General features: G+C 37.1%; 1 protein-coding gene across 3 annotated transcripts; it reads right to left on the minus strand.

The window, feature by feature from the left end:
* Window positions 1–4,672: 4,672 nt before the first annotated feature.
* On the minus strand, window positions 4,673–7,552 carry LOC127100726 (uncharacterized). 3 transcript variants are annotated; one of them, XM_051037991.1, is made up of 2 exons: window positions 5,589–7,552; window positions 4,673–5,015 (listed from the first exon to the last, which is right to left on the minus strand). In XM_051037991.1, exons 1-2 carry the CDS (start codon window positions 7,120–7,122, stop codon window positions 4,777–4,779), a joined length of 1,773 nt encoding a protein of 590 aa, XP_050893948.1. In that variant the 5' UTR covers window positions 7,123–7,552; the 3' UTR covers window positions 4,673–4,776. The 3 variants fall into 3 exon arrangements, with proteins under 3 accessions (XP_050893948.1, XP_050893950.1, XP_050893949.1); XM_051037993.1 differs by having other exon boundaries at window positions 4,998–5,170; window positions 5,589–7,543; XM_051037992.1 differs by lacking the exon at window positions 4,673–5,015 and having other exon boundaries at window positions 5,172–7,544.
* Window positions 7,553–17,805: the final 10,253 nt, after the last annotated feature.

Below are 17,805 nucleotides of genomic sequence, written 5' to 3' on the forward strand. Positions count from 1 at the left end.
TTAGTTTACGGTGATCTTATTCAACGTTAGTTGCAATGCAACTGTGAGATGGGTTTATTGAAGCGATCTCTCAAGAATCGTTTTTCTTTTTGTAAGACGCAGCCAAACGAAACTTACAACGCATGTTATGACATTCGATAACATACCTTCTAGAATCAGTGTGTTTCACTATAAAATCAGCAGAGTTGTTCATGTGGAATTTTTTGATAGCTAGAACACATTCTTCTTTGGTACGAAACATGTCTTCCACCTTTAATTCGCCTTCTGATCTCGGATACGGATTATAGAAAACACTGTTGGATATTTCATCGTCGTGTAGATCCATATTTGTCATATGTTGAGGCGGATTGTAGACATAACTAAGAGGTATTGGTGGTGGTTGATCATCATCTTCAATGTCATTGTTCAGCATTTGATCAACCTGTATTTCGGTCTCCTCTTCTTCTTCATCAACTACGTCCACTTCTACTTCTGCTTCTGGGTTGACGTCATCTGACCATTGTGGATCAAATTCACCAGATTCATCCTGACTGGTTATTTGAGACTGCTGAGATGGTATACATGGTTGAAGAGTAATGTACAACTCAATAGAGTTGCAGCCTGAATGTTCAAGACTAACAAACATGTATTCAACATCTTCATCATCTCGTACCTTAAGGGGGGAAAATTGCATTGACTATTCTCAAAAAATATTGGATTTTGATACGTGATCTTTGACACAATACCCAATCCTATACAGGATTGTATTCTTTTTATCAAATGCAAGAAGGTTGCATTTCTCTTGATCGTGAGTCTAATGGTATTAGTGTTTCGAAAACAAAAACCATATAACTCAGACTCATATGTTTCACTGTTGCAATGAACGTTGACACTATATTTTGGTGAAGATGACATTGTGCAGATGAAAACTATTTTCTTGTTGCAGATGAATGTGAGTGAAGTGTCTTGGATGTTGATAGTAAGACACTTAAATAGGGGAGTGAGGTGTCTCACATGCTAGCTAGTTCGAAGTGACGTGTCGCACATGCAAGCTACTACGAAATGATGTGCCAACCATGCAAGCTACTAAGAAGTGACATGTTCAGCATGCAAGAGAGAGGACAGCCACGTGTCAGACATGCAGACACACACTCCAAATGAATTGGCCCCCATTCATTCCTTGCACATGGGCGCCAATCCATTTGGCGACACCTTGTCAAAGCATGCATGCAGACCTCGAAACCAAGCAATCAGACATAGGTCTTGCATGTATGTCCCTATGGAGGCGCCAATTTGAATGGCAACACCTCTTAAAGGTTGTACATGGTCGCCAATTCAATTGGAAACACCATGTAAGCACGACTTTTCATGCTCCCATTCATTTGCCTATAAATACATCCACTCCATCAACACTTCTTCCACACCATCACTCACACTACTTCTTCTACAATACTTCTTCTAGAATTTCATCTGCAACAACTTCTTGTAGTTTCATCTGCACCAACCCCCCGACAAAATGTCTATCCTCACAATGGGCGAATCACATAGAGGAACGGTTGCAAACATCGCAACATATGTAAGTTTTTTCTTTTGTTAACTTTTTTTCTTTCATCTTCACCAACCCCCTTTTATTTTAACATACCAACTTAGTCAAGTTTTTTGTTCTTTCTTTTATAGGATGTATCAAGGTTTTGGACTCGGGTCCACGAATATGTCCATATGGACCCGATGATTCAACCTTATGTTGAACTCGCCGGTTTTGGTCATATAAGCAAGATTTTGTCTTGGTCCGTAGATAAAAAAATCATTCTAGCTTTATGCGAAAGATGGCGACCAGAGACTCACACATTTTGGTTCCCAACCCGTGAGTGTATCGTGACGTTAGAAGACGTCTACATACTGTTGGGACTGCCAATTAAAGGTAAGGTTGTTAGTGGTAAAACCAACTATGCAAATTCAATTTGCATGGATCTCTTGGAGACTGATTTGTTAGATGATAACGCAAGAGGTCAAGGTATACTACTTTCACGCCTTAAGTCGTACTATAATAGTTTATAATTAGATGAGCATTCTACCGAAGATGCTCGAATAATAAAAACTAGGTGTTACATTATGCTGTTAATTGGCTCGTTTTTATTTCCCGGAGGTAGTGGTTCTAGCATGCATATTATGTATTTACCTTTACTTAGACATGTAGATAGAATAGGAAGTTACAATTGGGGATCTGCTTGTCTAGCATATCTCATAGCTCCTTGTGCAAAAACTCACACAAAGACACATCTACATTTTCTGAATGTGTTGTTTTGCTACAAGGATGGGGTTGGTCAAGACTACCGTCCCTAGCACCCGTCAACAACAACCCTTTCACATTTCCGTATGCACAAAAGTAAGTTGTTTAAATTGCTTTATCTTTACTTACTTCTTTAAAGATTATTATCTCTAACTAATATTTTTTGACTTTTTGGTGTAGATGGTCTACACGTGGTATGAGTTACAACAGATGTCCAAGACACTGTATTACTCAGTATCGCAATCTGTTGGACCACCTTCGACCGACAGGCATAAGGATAATAACTTAATTATTTCGTTATATTTTGTTAACTTCTTCTACCTAGATTATAATCCTATCTTCTTTCACATTTCAGTTCATTTGGCGTCCATACCTTAATTTGTATCATGACCATGAGGTCAACGCTGAAGACGCGACCGTATGGACTGCATGCACACCGATAATACGGTTCACAACCGTGGAGATGCACAACAATGATCGTGTGAAGTTGCAGTTCAGTATGCCCCAAAACATCCCAGATCCCCCAGCTAGCCTAGGAGAATGGCATCTGCGCAAAGTTAACGATCAATGGAACTTCAATCCATGGCAAAGCTTCGCAAGATCGGAGTGTCGCAAATGGAAGCACCGCCATGACCATGTCTTAATTGACGCGGTCATGCCAACTGAAGAAAAACCAAGTCGTACTTATATGGTTTGGTACAAACCGGTTGATTTTCAGTTCATCGTCGAGGATATGTACTTGTACGACCCACGCCAGATGACTTACACACCTGACACCTCAACATCAAACCCCCAACAACAGTGTCAGACCGGATACACACAACCCTCTGTCCGTCAAACGTTATGTTCAACCAACACACAAACATACAACCAAAACATGTCATACACCCAACCCCAATACCAAGAGCATACCCCATACCACCACCAACAAATTGACCATCAACCTAACATCGCTTCGCACCCACCCGATCACCCTACCAAAGTTGCCTTAGCCAGAACATCCAACGATCATTAAACACCAACCCCCCTCCTCCTACCATAACCAAGAAGCTCAAACCTCACAAAATCAAAACATCCAACAACCCTATCTCTACTAAACACCCCAACAACCTTTCCAACCTTTCCTCGACGCATCGTTCACACCCATGTCTCCCTTCAACCGTCCCGGTCGTCCATCAATGAGTCAACCACAACCCAACTTCTCTGGCATGGGTCATGAACTCAGCTACGGCGGTACACCATCGATGCATACTGGAGACCATGCCGACTTGTCTGACTACCTCAACAGACCTTCTCCTATAGTTGGTAGTGACGCTCCTAGCCCCTCAGATGCTCAAACACCGGTACTGAATCATCAACTTGGGTTAGGGTCACGGGTTAGGGTAGCTAGAGGACGTGGGACCGGAGTTCGGTTAGGTGATCCCGATCATCACCATTAAGCTTTTTTTGTGTAAACGGCAAATTTTATTAATATCAATTGGTCATATTTCAAATTTATCTATCACGTATACCATTTACAAAAAAAAATTGCATTTTACACTGAGGCATCAATCCAATTGGCGCCTCCTATCAACTTATACACATAGGCGCCAATTGGATTGGCTAGAGCACATGCCCTGGCCAATCCAATTGGCGCCTCCATTTAAGTATTTAAGAGGAGTTGCCAATTGAATCGACGCCTCCTCCTAAAAATGGGATAGTTTGGAATTTTTTTTTAAACTAATGGTATTTTGGAAATTTCCTTGAAAAATTGGGTTATTTTTGTAAAAAAAAATCCTCAAATAAAGCGTTTTTTTTAAATTTTAAACTCAGGGTGCACATAAAAATATATTTTCTGAATGAGAGAGACATTTGAGATTTCTATAGGGTAAGAAATTCCCAAAAACTTTTCACCAGCATTTTGAACGACCCAAAGTCTAAAGAAAACTAAGTAGAAAAGCCATGGGTGTATTTAAGTGGACAAACCGAATTGGAACAAATTCTTGTGAGGGAATAAATAATAAAAAATCACAAACGAATCAATGTAGCTGGTTCACATTCCCATAGAAAGGAACCAAGTCAGGTTGAACCAGTTCAATTTCCGGTTTGATTCTAAGAACATAGGTTGAACCAAATAAAGTACACGTACCAGCATATTTCAAGATCTCATTGATTTGGGAAACATGAAAATTGTTTCAAGACACGAGATTCCCAAGCCTTCCATGCCCCATCTATAGCTAAAAGCTCCCCTAGATCACCCTAATTGATTTCTACATATTCACATGTTTCCCATTCTCCACTCACAAGCATTGGTTGCATACACGCAACATGAACACAATTTCCCACTTTTAGGAGCTAGCACTTTCACAATTCACACCACAAATCACTTAAAGCAAAGTTAAAGTAATTGAAAAAACACAAGAGTAATGTAAATTACTATATAATGATGTATGATTAATGAGATCATTCAGTGATCTTATCTTAAAGAGTTCACAAGCAAAAAACATGTGGACAAATGTCATGTTTGTTTACAACCTTGATATGAATAAACAACTAGGAAGTAGATAGATAGAACACAAAGTACAAAACTTTACAAAGAGACAAAAAACATTACAGATGGAAACTTCATCAATCACTATCTGCTTTATAATATATAATGCTGGATATAGAAATGCAATGTTGACAACACTACTCACATGCTTACCAAGGATTGATGTAGATGTTTGTCTTCTCCCATGTGGTACCACACTATTCACAATGCTTACAACTATAAAACATTTTTGTAACAGTTCCAAACAAAAACTGAGTTAGGTAGGTGGAGAAATAACTGTAACAAGTAATTATGTTCTTTTTCTGTTTCTTCTATATGTTAGAATTCTCTCACATCACAGCAATGGTAGAGTAGAGTATCTTCAAGAAAATCTACAACAAAGCTTTTATGGTATCATCACTAAATAAATCTGATTACAATCAACATAATGGTGTGTGCTACTGTTATTTTCATGGACTAGGCCGGTGAAATTTATAACAGAAAGCATATTCCAGAGGGATAAACAAATTAGCAAAACTTGTAAGACACTAGAGTAAATTAAATATACAGTTAAAAAATAAAAGAAAAATGATTGATGAATGAACTACATTCATGAGTGCCAGATTCCATTCAACATACTGCGGAACCGGTTTGCGGATAGTTTCTTGACAAGTTTTTTAGCATCGGAAGAAACTTCAATTTCTGCAAATTTGTCTATGTTTTTGGCGTAACCTGAACTAACAATCTTTTTTCTTCCACTATTGCAACTTGTCAATGACATTAAGATTGAGATTAAGAACTTCTTGTTACCTGGATTTCCCTCTTCTGGATCAAGCAATTGCAGAAGCAGGGCTATGTTATGGTCGTCCTGCACGAATCGCTTCCGGTTTCTAGGTACCATGACCATGCCAGAGAGTGCTTCGGCTGCCATTTCGCGAACTTCATATGATTTTGCGTTCAGAAACTTAACAAACTCTGACATGAAACCGGCGTCACCCATTGCTTTCTTAGCCTCTTCGGATGTTCCACATAATCTAAATGCCACTTTTAATGCCAACTCTTGAATTGAAACTTCGCCGTTTCGAACATAATATAGTAATTGATCCACAAAACCATAACTCATTAAAATACTTACAGAGCTGGATGAAGTAAAACACAAACTTTCAATAGCCCTCATTGCTATTACCTTCGTTTTCAGAGAATACGACCATTTCGGATCCAAAACACGTAACAAAGCTCGGATTCCACCGTCTCTAATCACCTTTTCCCTAATCAACTCATCTCCACAGGCAATATTCTGAATGAATCCAATTGAATTCACCTGAATAGCTTCCTCCTTCGATTTCACAAGCCTTATAAACGTCGACACAGCGTCCTCTTCAACCATAAACCTCTTAACTTCCTCAACACCAACAAGATTCCTCAACACACCACAAGCAGGACCAACCAAATCCCCTTTACAATCATCATTCCCACAAATATTCAACAACGCAGTAACACCACCATGAGCAGAAACAGCCCAAGCATTATCCGAATTCTCCGTCAATTTCATCAAACACCTCGCAGACGCAACTTTCCCCAATTCACTACCACAATCCAAAACCCGAATCAAAGGCGCAATCACACCAGCACTAATCAAAACCCCTTTATACGAATCAAAACCAGCAACCACAGAAACAACCTTAGCACTCTCCTCTTGAATTTCCACCTCACCAGAACCCAGAAACCCCACAAGCACATGAACAACATCACCCACATCCACAACAATCACCTTCACATACTTCTCATCCTCAACCACAACCTCAAGAAGATTCCTCAAAGCCTGTTTCTTCATACCCAAATCACCAATCTTCATCCTCGTCAAAACATCTCTCACATAAAACCTCATATCCTCTTTAGAAGCACCAAGACTCGGTTTTGAAACAACAAGCGCAAACCCATTCGTCAAAATCCCCGTTTTATATATCTCCGAAAGCCTCCTCGCTAAACCATCAAGCTTCGCAAACGCAACGTCCAAATCACTCTGCATCAACAACTTCCCGCTATACGCAACATCGACGCAACGCTGACCTAGATCGTGACATTCATTAACAGTCGCAACTATCGAAGTCACTAACCTCGAAAGCGACGGGTTCTCACCGGAATCGCAATTCTCGGCGGAGACTAAACCCGAATGAAGCTCCTCAAGCTTGTTCCGAATCAGTTGCCATTTTCCGGCGAAGACTCTGATCGAGAGAGAAAGAGAAAGTAATGAACAAATGAGTTCCACAGCTCGCCGGAGACGGGTAGCTCCGGTAGGTACTCCCGCCAGTTCGGATTCTCTGTCTAACTCTTCATCACCCATTTCCGTCCTCAGTGGTTGCTAAGAATAACCATTTCCGGCGAGGAAGACAGAATATCCCGGCAAGAAAACGTTGGATTCAGTTACTTTAAGAAGAGATTTTAGAGAGAGAAAGAGTTAGAGAGAGAGAGTTTCTTTTTTGCAGATCTAAGGTTATCCTTAGATTACAGTTGATACGGGTGATACAGAGATGGAGTCTAGTTGAGTGCATTTACTGAAATACCCTTTAGAGGCGTTGTTTATAATGGGTAATGTTCTTGTTTGTTAGTGCAAATGGGTAATTAGAAAAGAGAAGTTGGGTGTGATATAAAAAAGATGGAGGTGGGATCATGTGAGGTGTGTGTTGAAGGGAAACAATGGAGGATAATTCATTAGGAATTTAGGATGGAAAGTGTTTCTTCTAAACATTGTTTTGTTCTTATATGCATTTGGGAATTGAATAAGATTAATTCAACATAGGGTTCAAAAGGATGTAACAAACTCATCTAGCTATTCTGTTTTACCTCCATTGTCTCCTTAAAACAGTTTAATTATATATGGCCATACTAACATTTTTTTTCATTAAAAAAAGTATCTTGCAATGAAATCTTAGAATAGTAAATTTTAATTATTACTTTATAATTACTTAAAAGTGAATTATAGATACTATTGTAACTGCTTGACTTTAAGTAAATAAAGGGTTTACTAAATATCCATCTCATTCTCAATTCACATTTCATAAATCATGATTCATTTCCATTAATGAAATTGCTTCTACTACATTGTTTCCATAAAAAAGAGGAGTAGATATGAAGAATAATATTCATATTTTCTTTCATTTTAATGCTAGTAACAGACCAATGACCAACTACAAATCAAATCAAATAAAACTCCCTAGAAAATTATATTATTAGAATGCTTTTAGTTAATGGAAAACAAGATGAAAACATAGTCAGAAAAGTGAAATAATGCACAGAAATTAGATGGATTTTAGATGGACCACATCTTAATAAGGACGTAGCTTTAATTATGTGACAAAAATTAAAATGTGTAGCTTTCATTGGCATTGGAAGAGATATGTCACACCCCACCATGTGAAACTCTTTGGTTGTTAGATACCTTGAGCAAGCAAGCAATGACCTTTAGTAATTTGTAGTGGGGGTGAATAAATAAATAATTCAGAGAAAGTTGCTTTCTTTTCTTTTCTTTTCCAACACTTTTTGTGAGATGTAGTAGTAACGAAGAGTCCAATAAAAGCCAAAGGAGAGAGGTACTATTAGGAATGCAATTCCACCTTAGAATTTTTGTAATCAAATCTTAGCTGCATGATCAACTTCAAACCGATGAGTGTATTTATATAATCAAAGTTTTTTTTACTACAATTAATCTCTACCGTTGATTTTAGGTTACACGATTCAAATGACACATTTATTTAATTAGTTATAAACATTTCTTCTCAGAGTCGTCTCAAGTTTTTGGAGGGTATATATAGATTAGTCGTAATTTAATTATGATGAAACAAATAGAGGAATTTAATTATGATGAAACAAATAGAGGTTATATTTAACGATGATTTAGTTGTAATAATATTTTACAAAGTTTTATTTCCCATAAAGGCTTGTGAAAGCCAAGGTGGAGACCCAATTCAAAAGGTGTAGAACTTCTTAAGAAGATCCACCTCAATGTGCCTTTCACTAAGGCGCTAACCCAAATGCCTTCCTATGCTAAGTTCTTAAAATATATCCTTTCCAATAAAAGAAAGCTAGAGGACCATGAGACCATAGCCATGACCTTTGATAGTAGTGTTGTGATTTAAAACATGGTTATCCCTAAGCTCAAAGATTCGAGGATTTTCTCTATCCTTTGTCATATAGGTACCATGGACTTTGAGATAGCTTTATGTGATTTAGGAGCTAGTGTTAGCCTAGTGCCCTTATCTTTGTGTAAGAAGTTGGATATGGGAGACATGAAACCTACCAATGTGTCTTTGCAACTTGCCGATAGATCGGTCAAGTATCCCATATGTGTGCTAGAAGATGTCCCGGTGAGAGTGGGAGAGTATTATGAGCTAGTGAACTTTGTGATAATGGATATAAATGAAGATTTTCAAATCCATATAATTTTAGGAAGACCTTTCTTAGCTACGGTGGGGGTCATCATAGATGTCAATAGAGGGGAGTTAACCTTTGAGGTAGTTGATGAGAGAATTTAATTCATTTTAGCAAAATTATTGAAGAACCCTTATTTGAGGAACTTTTGTTGTTTGGTTGATTTGTTAAGCGGTTGTGTTCAAGAGAACCGGCGGAATATCCTCTGACCATTAAGTTGGAGAAGAATTTTCTTGATGGTACTAAGGTTAAGAAAGTTGACACCCAAGCTAAGGGTTATGAAGAAGCCTTGGGGGAAAATTTTATCTCAACTAACCAAGGCCTCGATGTTTCTTTTAAGAAATATGGTAAGTCCAAGGACAATAAGGCTCGTCTAAGGCCAAATAAGAATGAGTCTAAGGATAAGAATAAAATTAAAGAGAAAGTCTGTGAAAAACCAAACCTAAAGTATGAGCCTTCTCATAGGAGGAAGAGAAAAGAAGAATGTTGTATAACATGGATGTCTAGAGTGAATTGGGTCCCTTCAATGGCTAACAGACGTGTTAAGGATTCCAATTTGAACGAGGCACCCTATTGAGTTGAGGGTGTAGTAGTCGAGTTAAACGACCTCAAACAAAGCGCTTTGTGGGAGAAAACCCATATTTTTTGCACTAATTTGTTTTTTTCCAGTAAATAAAAAACTTGCAAGAATGAAGTCGGATCAGTGCTAAATTGTTTTAAAAATTGAGAAAACTAATTGTGGAATCATGCCCGGAAGAAAACCCCCAAAAGCCCAAGAAATCAAAATTTTCTGTCAATAGCCTACTACGAGCATCAGTAGCCCTTGCTATGGGTCGTAGCAGGCCAACCCAAAAAAACCCTAATTATGCCAACATTGTGCCTAGGGAACTAACGCCCTTCTATAGGCGACAATAGCACATGCTACTGGGCGTACCAGAGCATGCATAGGGAGATTTTGAATTTGTAATTTTTTTCAATTTTAAATCTTTTCTTGGGACCCCACACACCTTCAATCTCACCAATCATCATCCATCAATTCTCTTTAAATGCACCAAATCATAATTTTAACCCATCATTACCACACTTATTCTCTTTCTAATTCTCTCACCTTCTCCAAGTTCTCTCAACTTTTCTCCAAACCTTCCCAAAAACTCCATTAATATCCATCACAAAGCCTCCAACTTTAGCCTTATATTACCCCCAACCACAAAACCATCTTCACAAAACCTTATTTGTTCACCATCCCAAGCCTACTTCTGGGCGTAAATTCTCAAAATTATTCACTTCCAATTTTCTCAAAAAAACTTTATCCACCAATGGCACCAAAGAGAGCCTACAAGGGAAAGCCAGTGGGAGAGACATCAAGACCTCGTAAGAGGGGAAACTCCCATTCATAAAATCCTCATAGCATCATCTTTGAGGATGACTTGCAAGCACAAAGGCACTCAACGCTCGTCAAGGGGAGGATTACTCCATCGAGGTATGTTTGTGAGGACACCCTTACTACTCTTGGTTTGAAAGTGGAAATAGATAAGATGTTCCATTCGACCGACTTACTAGAGTTCATGCAATAGGAAGCGCCTACCTTTGATTGCATTAGTCTTTAGTTCCTTAGCACCTTATATTTTAAGTTGTAAAGGAAGTATATCGATGGACCGAGGTACCATTATGGTACTCTCAAATCCGGTTTTTAATCAAAACTATGGGCTTAATGTAGAAGAACTGGGGTGTATCCTCCAATTTCCATTTATGGGTCGGTGATGTTCCAAAGGAGTTTAACGCCACTAGCTTTTAGTGTTCTATTTCTAGGGATCCCTACTACACCGATGCGGGGGCCAAGCCCTCCCTAATTTAAAACCCATGCTTTTAGTATGCGCAAAAGGTGCTTGCCTATACCTTGTTCGGACGAGGTGATAGTACCGAAGTTGCTACCCAAAGAATGCTATTTTGTATACATTACATGGCCAATAATGGAATTGTTAATGTCACCTCCTTTGCGGCGAATTATTTGGGCATGGTTTCTCCTGCGACTACGTAACACCCGAGGCCGGAGAGGACAGAAAGTGCTTACATGTTACACCCGAGGGCGAGGGAGTGGTTGTCGGTGCACGAGGAATAACAATGAGACGCTCCTAGAAGCTTCTAGGGAAAACCGAATTCATATCAGAATGAGAGGGATTCTAAGGTTGTGCAGGTGTGAGACTGTGTGATTGAAGGAAGGCTTATAAGGATTAATTGGTACTATCTATACCAACAAGATGCATCTTCTTTTTGATGGGTGACCATCTGAGAAGTTTCTCGGAAAGCGTGTGAGTGAGGATAAAACATGCTGAAAAGACCCATGTTGGTTTGTAGGGTCAGTTGATAATCCTGAAAGCAGTTTGGGGCGTTACAGCTACCGGAGACATTTCGGTAGGGGGTATGATTACCCAAATCTCCGAATACCTCAGTTTTGAGTTTAATTTGGCCGAGGATGTTATTGTTGAAGGAAAAGATAAGACTGACATGGAAGCTTTTGTCCATCAATGGATAATTTATATGGACGAGAACACCTATATGGTGATGGACTGAAACAAGTACGTTCTTGACTTGCCCAATCCAAGAAAGGCAAGAATTGACATTCAGAGTAATTGGCTTTATCAAGCAGAGGTACCCTCTCCAGATACCACATATGAGGATGAGAGTCAACCCGACAATTCTAACCATCCTGTAGGTACCGCTATGGAGAAAGATATTGTCCCTCCACCCACACATCCCACCCAACACGAAGCAGGCACTTCACATGCATATCACAATAGGTGAGATTGGGTCCAATCGGAGATCCAATGGATGCAGATGAAGAAATATAGGCAAGGAGTGGTCTTGGATGACATCCAAGCTATGATGCAACAACTTATGTTACGGTTCTCACCTCCATAATGATGTTTTCTAAGTTCTACTCCCTTTTATTGGGCTTAAACATTGAGGATAATGTTTAGTTCAAGTTTGGGGGGTATCTGTTTGTTTTCTTGCATTTTTCTTTATTTTTATCGCATTTCTATTTCTTGCATTTTTTCTTTGTTTCTTCTTAGGTTTTAATAATTTTCTAGTTTGAGTGATGCATTAAGACCATATTTTCATAGTTTTTCCCAATACTAAGACCGTGAAAAAAATTATGACAAGCTTTGGTTGTGGGGCAGATGAGAAAGTATATAGAGTTTGAGGGAAGAAAGGTTAGGACTAGGGGAATTTGGAAAGTTTGAAAACTTAGATATTACCCGAACACCTTAGGTCCCCCGGAATAAGGGCGTGAGTCCAACGTGTAGATTTATGCCATAATACTCGACTTTGAGAAGCAATGCCCGATTAGTTTATATTGATGATCCAATATGATTTAAGACTTGCTTGTATGTATAATCAGTTGATAAACAAATAATTTGGTCACCAAAATGATGAAAAGGAAATAAAGACAATTAGACCTTTTAAGTTGGGTAACCCTCACCCGGTTATTTAGCCTAACGACGGTTGATTCTCAAATATCGTCCCAAAGTGGACCAATAAACGCCAAAGTGCATAAACTCGTCGGAAAAAAATAAATAAATAAAAAAGTGCCTAGAAAAAATTCCCAATTGATCGTGGGCATGTCAGAATGAGAGGGAAGGAATTTGAAAAGGAGACTTAATCTCAAATCATAGTTGGAGAGGTGTCCAAAAGGGAGACTTAGGTCAGTGGTTTTACCACGATTAGTGTTCTTGCAATACCTTCAATGACAGTTGATTACCAAGTGAACTAGGCCTAGCCGATCGGAACAAAGACTCACGTATAAGTACCATTGATTCTGTTTATGTATGCATTATCATGATGTGACCACTTAATCTGCAAACTCATGAATGCAAGCTTTGTTTCGTGAGGACAAGCAACAGTCTAAGTTTAAGGGAGTTTGATAAGTGGTATTTGCATCATTCTTTCTAGTAGTTTTCTAGTATTTTACCGCATTTTGTCTGATTTCCTTTCATTTGTCATGTTTTATACTTTGATTTGTTTTTGTTGTGAATTCCAGGATCTAATGAGCATCCAAGAAAATAGGGATCAAAGGCAAGCGAAACGAAGCGAAAATGACATTTTGGCAATTTCTCTGATACAAAGTCAGAGGGCTGCTATGACCACCTGTAGCAGTTGCGATGGGCCGTAGCAGTATGGTACCCTAAACCCCCTCGTTTTTTTGTGCTAAGAGGTAGTGACCTACTATGGCCACCCGTAGTAGCTGCTACGGGCTGTATCAGGGAGGCGAGAGAAAAGTCATGATTTTGTTTTGCTTCCATAATTAGAAAGATCTACTCTTAATTATGGCTCTTAGGGATGATTGAATATGAATCAAATTTGAATATTTTGCATTGAACTAAGGATATTTTTCACTTTTATTTTTCACCTATAAAATTCATAGCCTGCTGTGAGTTTAGGGTTCCCAAATTTTATATTTTTCATTTCTAGTCCAAGTTTTTATTTTTCTACTTGTCTTTGTAACTCAAGTCTCTAAGGGAGCAATTTGTGGAACAAGTTTATAATTCAATTCAGGTTTTTTATTCATTCTTTTTATATTTTTCATCTTTTTTGTGTGATTTATATGGGTTTGATGACGAGTATCTATGCGATTGTGTTTTCCCTCACCATTAGTGAGTAGTTTCCTAGGGACTAGGGGTTACATGGATTGTTTCATGACCTATCGTATGATCCGTTATTATCAATTGCGAGAATTTTAATTAAACTTATCTTATAATCTGAGTGCATGCACTATAACTTCATTACAAAAGTAAGTGGTTCTCGAGTATCGACCGTAGTCTGAAAGGATATGTGTTGTTACCGGAGCACAGATTTTTAAACAACCTAATTTGGACAATGAAAAGTCTGATAGGAGAATTTGAGAATATATATAGCTAGGAAAAAGTAATGACTTATCGAATAATAATCCGAACGATGCGAAAGTCAACAGATTATTCATCGATGATAGGGGCAATACGCTGACGAAAGTAGGTAGTGCCCAATTTTATCTATTTTATATAATTTATGCAAAATAATTGAAATATATGTGGCAAGGATCGTATGATTATGTTAAAAACATGAAATATAACCTCGAGTCATGTTTGCCCTAATTTGATACTTAAGTGATTTTTCCGCTCTTGCTATTTAATTACCTTTTCTTTTACGTTGTTTACTAAAATATCTCTTTTTTATTTATATAAATATAATTTGATCGAATAATAATTAAGTACTTAAACCATTGGTTTATGTGGTTCAATATATATTTTTTTACTTCACGACAACCATGCACTTGCAGCTGCATCAAGAAGTCAACTCCAGATGAACCAGACTCTGAACTATAGACGCACTCTGAACCAAAGGATGAAACAAAGGCATGTTTAAATGAAAGTCAGGCATCTGGATTGACAAGTCAGGGCTTCTGTAGGAATCTATCCAAAAAGACTCTAATAAAGACTCTGATAATTCAAGCCTCTAAAGTCTCAGGACTCTAAAATCCATAGACTCTAAAGTCTCATTTTCACTAGATTTTAAAGACATGCTCTGAACTCTATTCAAGCGTCATCAACTTCAATATGAATCCTCTGACTAGAAGTTAATGACTAAAAGTCAATGACTGAAAGAAGAACATGTGGAAATAGTACAATATCAAATATCCTTTCCATTACCCTGGAAAGAAGGAAAAATGAAAATACTATTTTACCAATGTAGGTTCCTTTTGTCCCATCCTCACCGGATATATGCTAAAAGCGCTACTATACTGTTGTAGAAACAAGTGACCTTCATACATATGTGATATTGAGGATATTCCAATTCCACCCTCCAACAAATATATTTATCATATATATAAAACGGTCTTGGAAGTTTGGAAAACTACTGATTGTGAATAAAAACAACATTGATATACATGAGAAAGAAAAAGAGAAGCGTTTCATACTAATAACTATATCATGTTCATACACTTAGAATATTTTCTTGAATATATTTCTTAAGTGTAAATCTATTTTATCTGCTTATTTTAGAGGCATTTTGTAAACATAATCTTGTATTCTTAACCTTTTGTTAAATACCTTGAGAGACTAGGTTATAGTCAGAAGTCTCAAGAAGTCTTTGATATGTTGTCGTTGAGTTTGTAATAAAGTATTTTATTAGTGGATTAAGTCCTTATTAAGAAGACACAATCACTCTGGCGGGTGGATTGTACATAACTTAGTTAACAGTGAACCATGATAAAAATAATTATGTCTTTTATCTTTGTTGAATCTTTACTGTTTATGTTGTTGGGTAGTGAAAAAGTTTTAATCTAGAAACCAAATTCAAACCCCCCCCCCCCCCATTTCTTGTGTTTCTTGAACCTTCAGCTCGTTCTTGAGGAGTTTCATGCCTTGATTATAAATGTTATTTTTACTTTAGACATGAATAAGTTGATTTGGAAGCATTCTAGTGACGATACTTTTTCTATGGCTTTGTCATACCCCAAAATTTTGCCTACCTCCTCATTCAAGTCGTATGGCTTATGGTTTTGTTCATTTGATCATGCATTTATGTCATTCATCGACATTTGCATATTGTAACAAATTTAGGCCAAATGTTCGATAATAATGAATTTATTTGGTTTAAGTGAATTTTCGAGGCGAATATTATTTTGTAATAATTCAGGTTTATTTCCCATATTACTTATGGTGTGAATCATCTCTTTATTTGATATTTATGGTTAGCATGAGGATTGGAATGATTGTTACTCAATTCGGAAGATTGCTTGAATTCAAAGAAAATGGCAAAGTTTGAATAAAAGGAAGATTTCATTAATTTATTGGAAATTCATGGTACAATGCATATTTCTTGAGATACAAGTCAAAATAATGGATTACAAGGAAAGAGGATTAAAAAATTACATATTTTTGGTATAGTTGACTTTTTGGTCAAACAATTGACTTTTTGGTCAAGTGTTGGCTTCTGGTCAACCATTGACTCAATTTCAACCCCTGAATTTTCTTAGACCCAATCTACAAGCATTTAGTCAATGGATTTATCATCATTCATCACCAATGACTTGTGTTATGGTTATGTCAAGTGCTGATTTCCAACAAATTTTATATTCCATCAAGCTTCACTTCCATGGCTTGTTTTTCAATATTTTCTAACATTATCTAAAGCCCAAAAATTTAGAATTTGATCCATGAGTTTACACCATTCAAAAGTACTTATTTTCAACACAAAATCACTTAAAATCATGTGATGGTTCACTACACATTCAAGATAAAAGTGGTAGAAAAATCAAGGCAAAAACGTGCAAATTCAAGTTAATTACTAGTGACCATTTTCCTTACATCCCAACTTGGTACTTTTGCTAAACTCCAACACCATTGGTCTCTAACTATCTCATTCCTCAAAATTATTCAATTATCCAATTAGCCCTTAACTATCATAACTTCCAAACTAACATAAAACTTCCAAACAAACACAAATTCCAACTTCCATTTTCAATCCAATTTTCCTTCAATCCTAACCATTCTTAACAATTAATCCAAGGGTTGAAATTAGTGATTCGCAACTAAGGATTAAATTAATTTCTAACCATTGATAAGACTCTTACTTGGCTCACAATCTAAGGGTAATTATCCATTTATAAAACCTATATAAACATGTCATTTTTCACATTTTAGGGTTTAACTAACCTAAGAAAATTCACAATTAACCTCTATTTTCCATCATTTTTTCTTCTCAAATTCTCTCTTAATTCATCTTCTCCCTCACCATCACCAAAGTTCATCTTCATCACCATTTAGAACTTCACGTTGAAGTTCTAAAACGGTGGAACTTAGCCATAATCCAACTTTAACAAATCATCAATCAACAATTCCAGCATTATCATCAAAAATCATCCATCAACAATTTCTACATTATCAACAACAATCATAATCTAAATTTTATCAAGTTTCATCAACAATCATCATCCAAAGTTCATCAGTTCAAGCCTATTCATCAATTTTCTACATTGAATATTCATCTTCTACATTCATTCATCATCAAGAATAATTATCAAAGCTTGGAAGTTAATTGGATTAAAAGATCTTATTCTTGAAGTTTTCCGTATTTCTCTTCGACACTCCGATTTTCAACACTAACCGGAGAAAACCTCCTCTCTTTCAGTAATCCTTTATCTCTTCCAAACCCTTGCCATGAATTATTAGATGTTTTCTGGTTGACCGACTTAAGCTACTATTTTAAATTGATTATTAGATTATCACTTAGTTTTGCATGAAACACATAAACTTGAAAATAGTGTTTAACAAACTTGGGTTTCTGAGCAGGATATTTATACATGAATGTATGATTATAGCGGGCATGAGGTTTTATTTTAGCCTTAGGTTTAGAAACAATTCTACCTTTAGGCCTAACATCATTTTTCTTCCCATAAGGAACAAAATGAGCCTTAAGAGTATTTGGCTTATCATCTTTTTCAGAATCAGATTCTTCAGCAGAATCATAGCCAATACCCATTGTCTCGTTCTTGCTAACGCCATAAATCATGTAATCCTTTATCTCTTCCAAACCCTTGCCATGAATTATTAGATGTTTT

The sequence above is a fragment of the Lathyrus oleraceus genome, chromosome 7 (assembly GCF_024323335.1).
Source record: "Lathyrus oleraceus cultivar Zhongwan6 chromosome 7, CAAS_Psat_ZW6_1.0, whole genome shotgun sequence".
Lineage (NCBI taxonomy): Eukaryota > Viridiplantae > Streptophyta > Magnoliopsida > Fabales > Fabaceae > Lathyrus > Lathyrus oleraceus.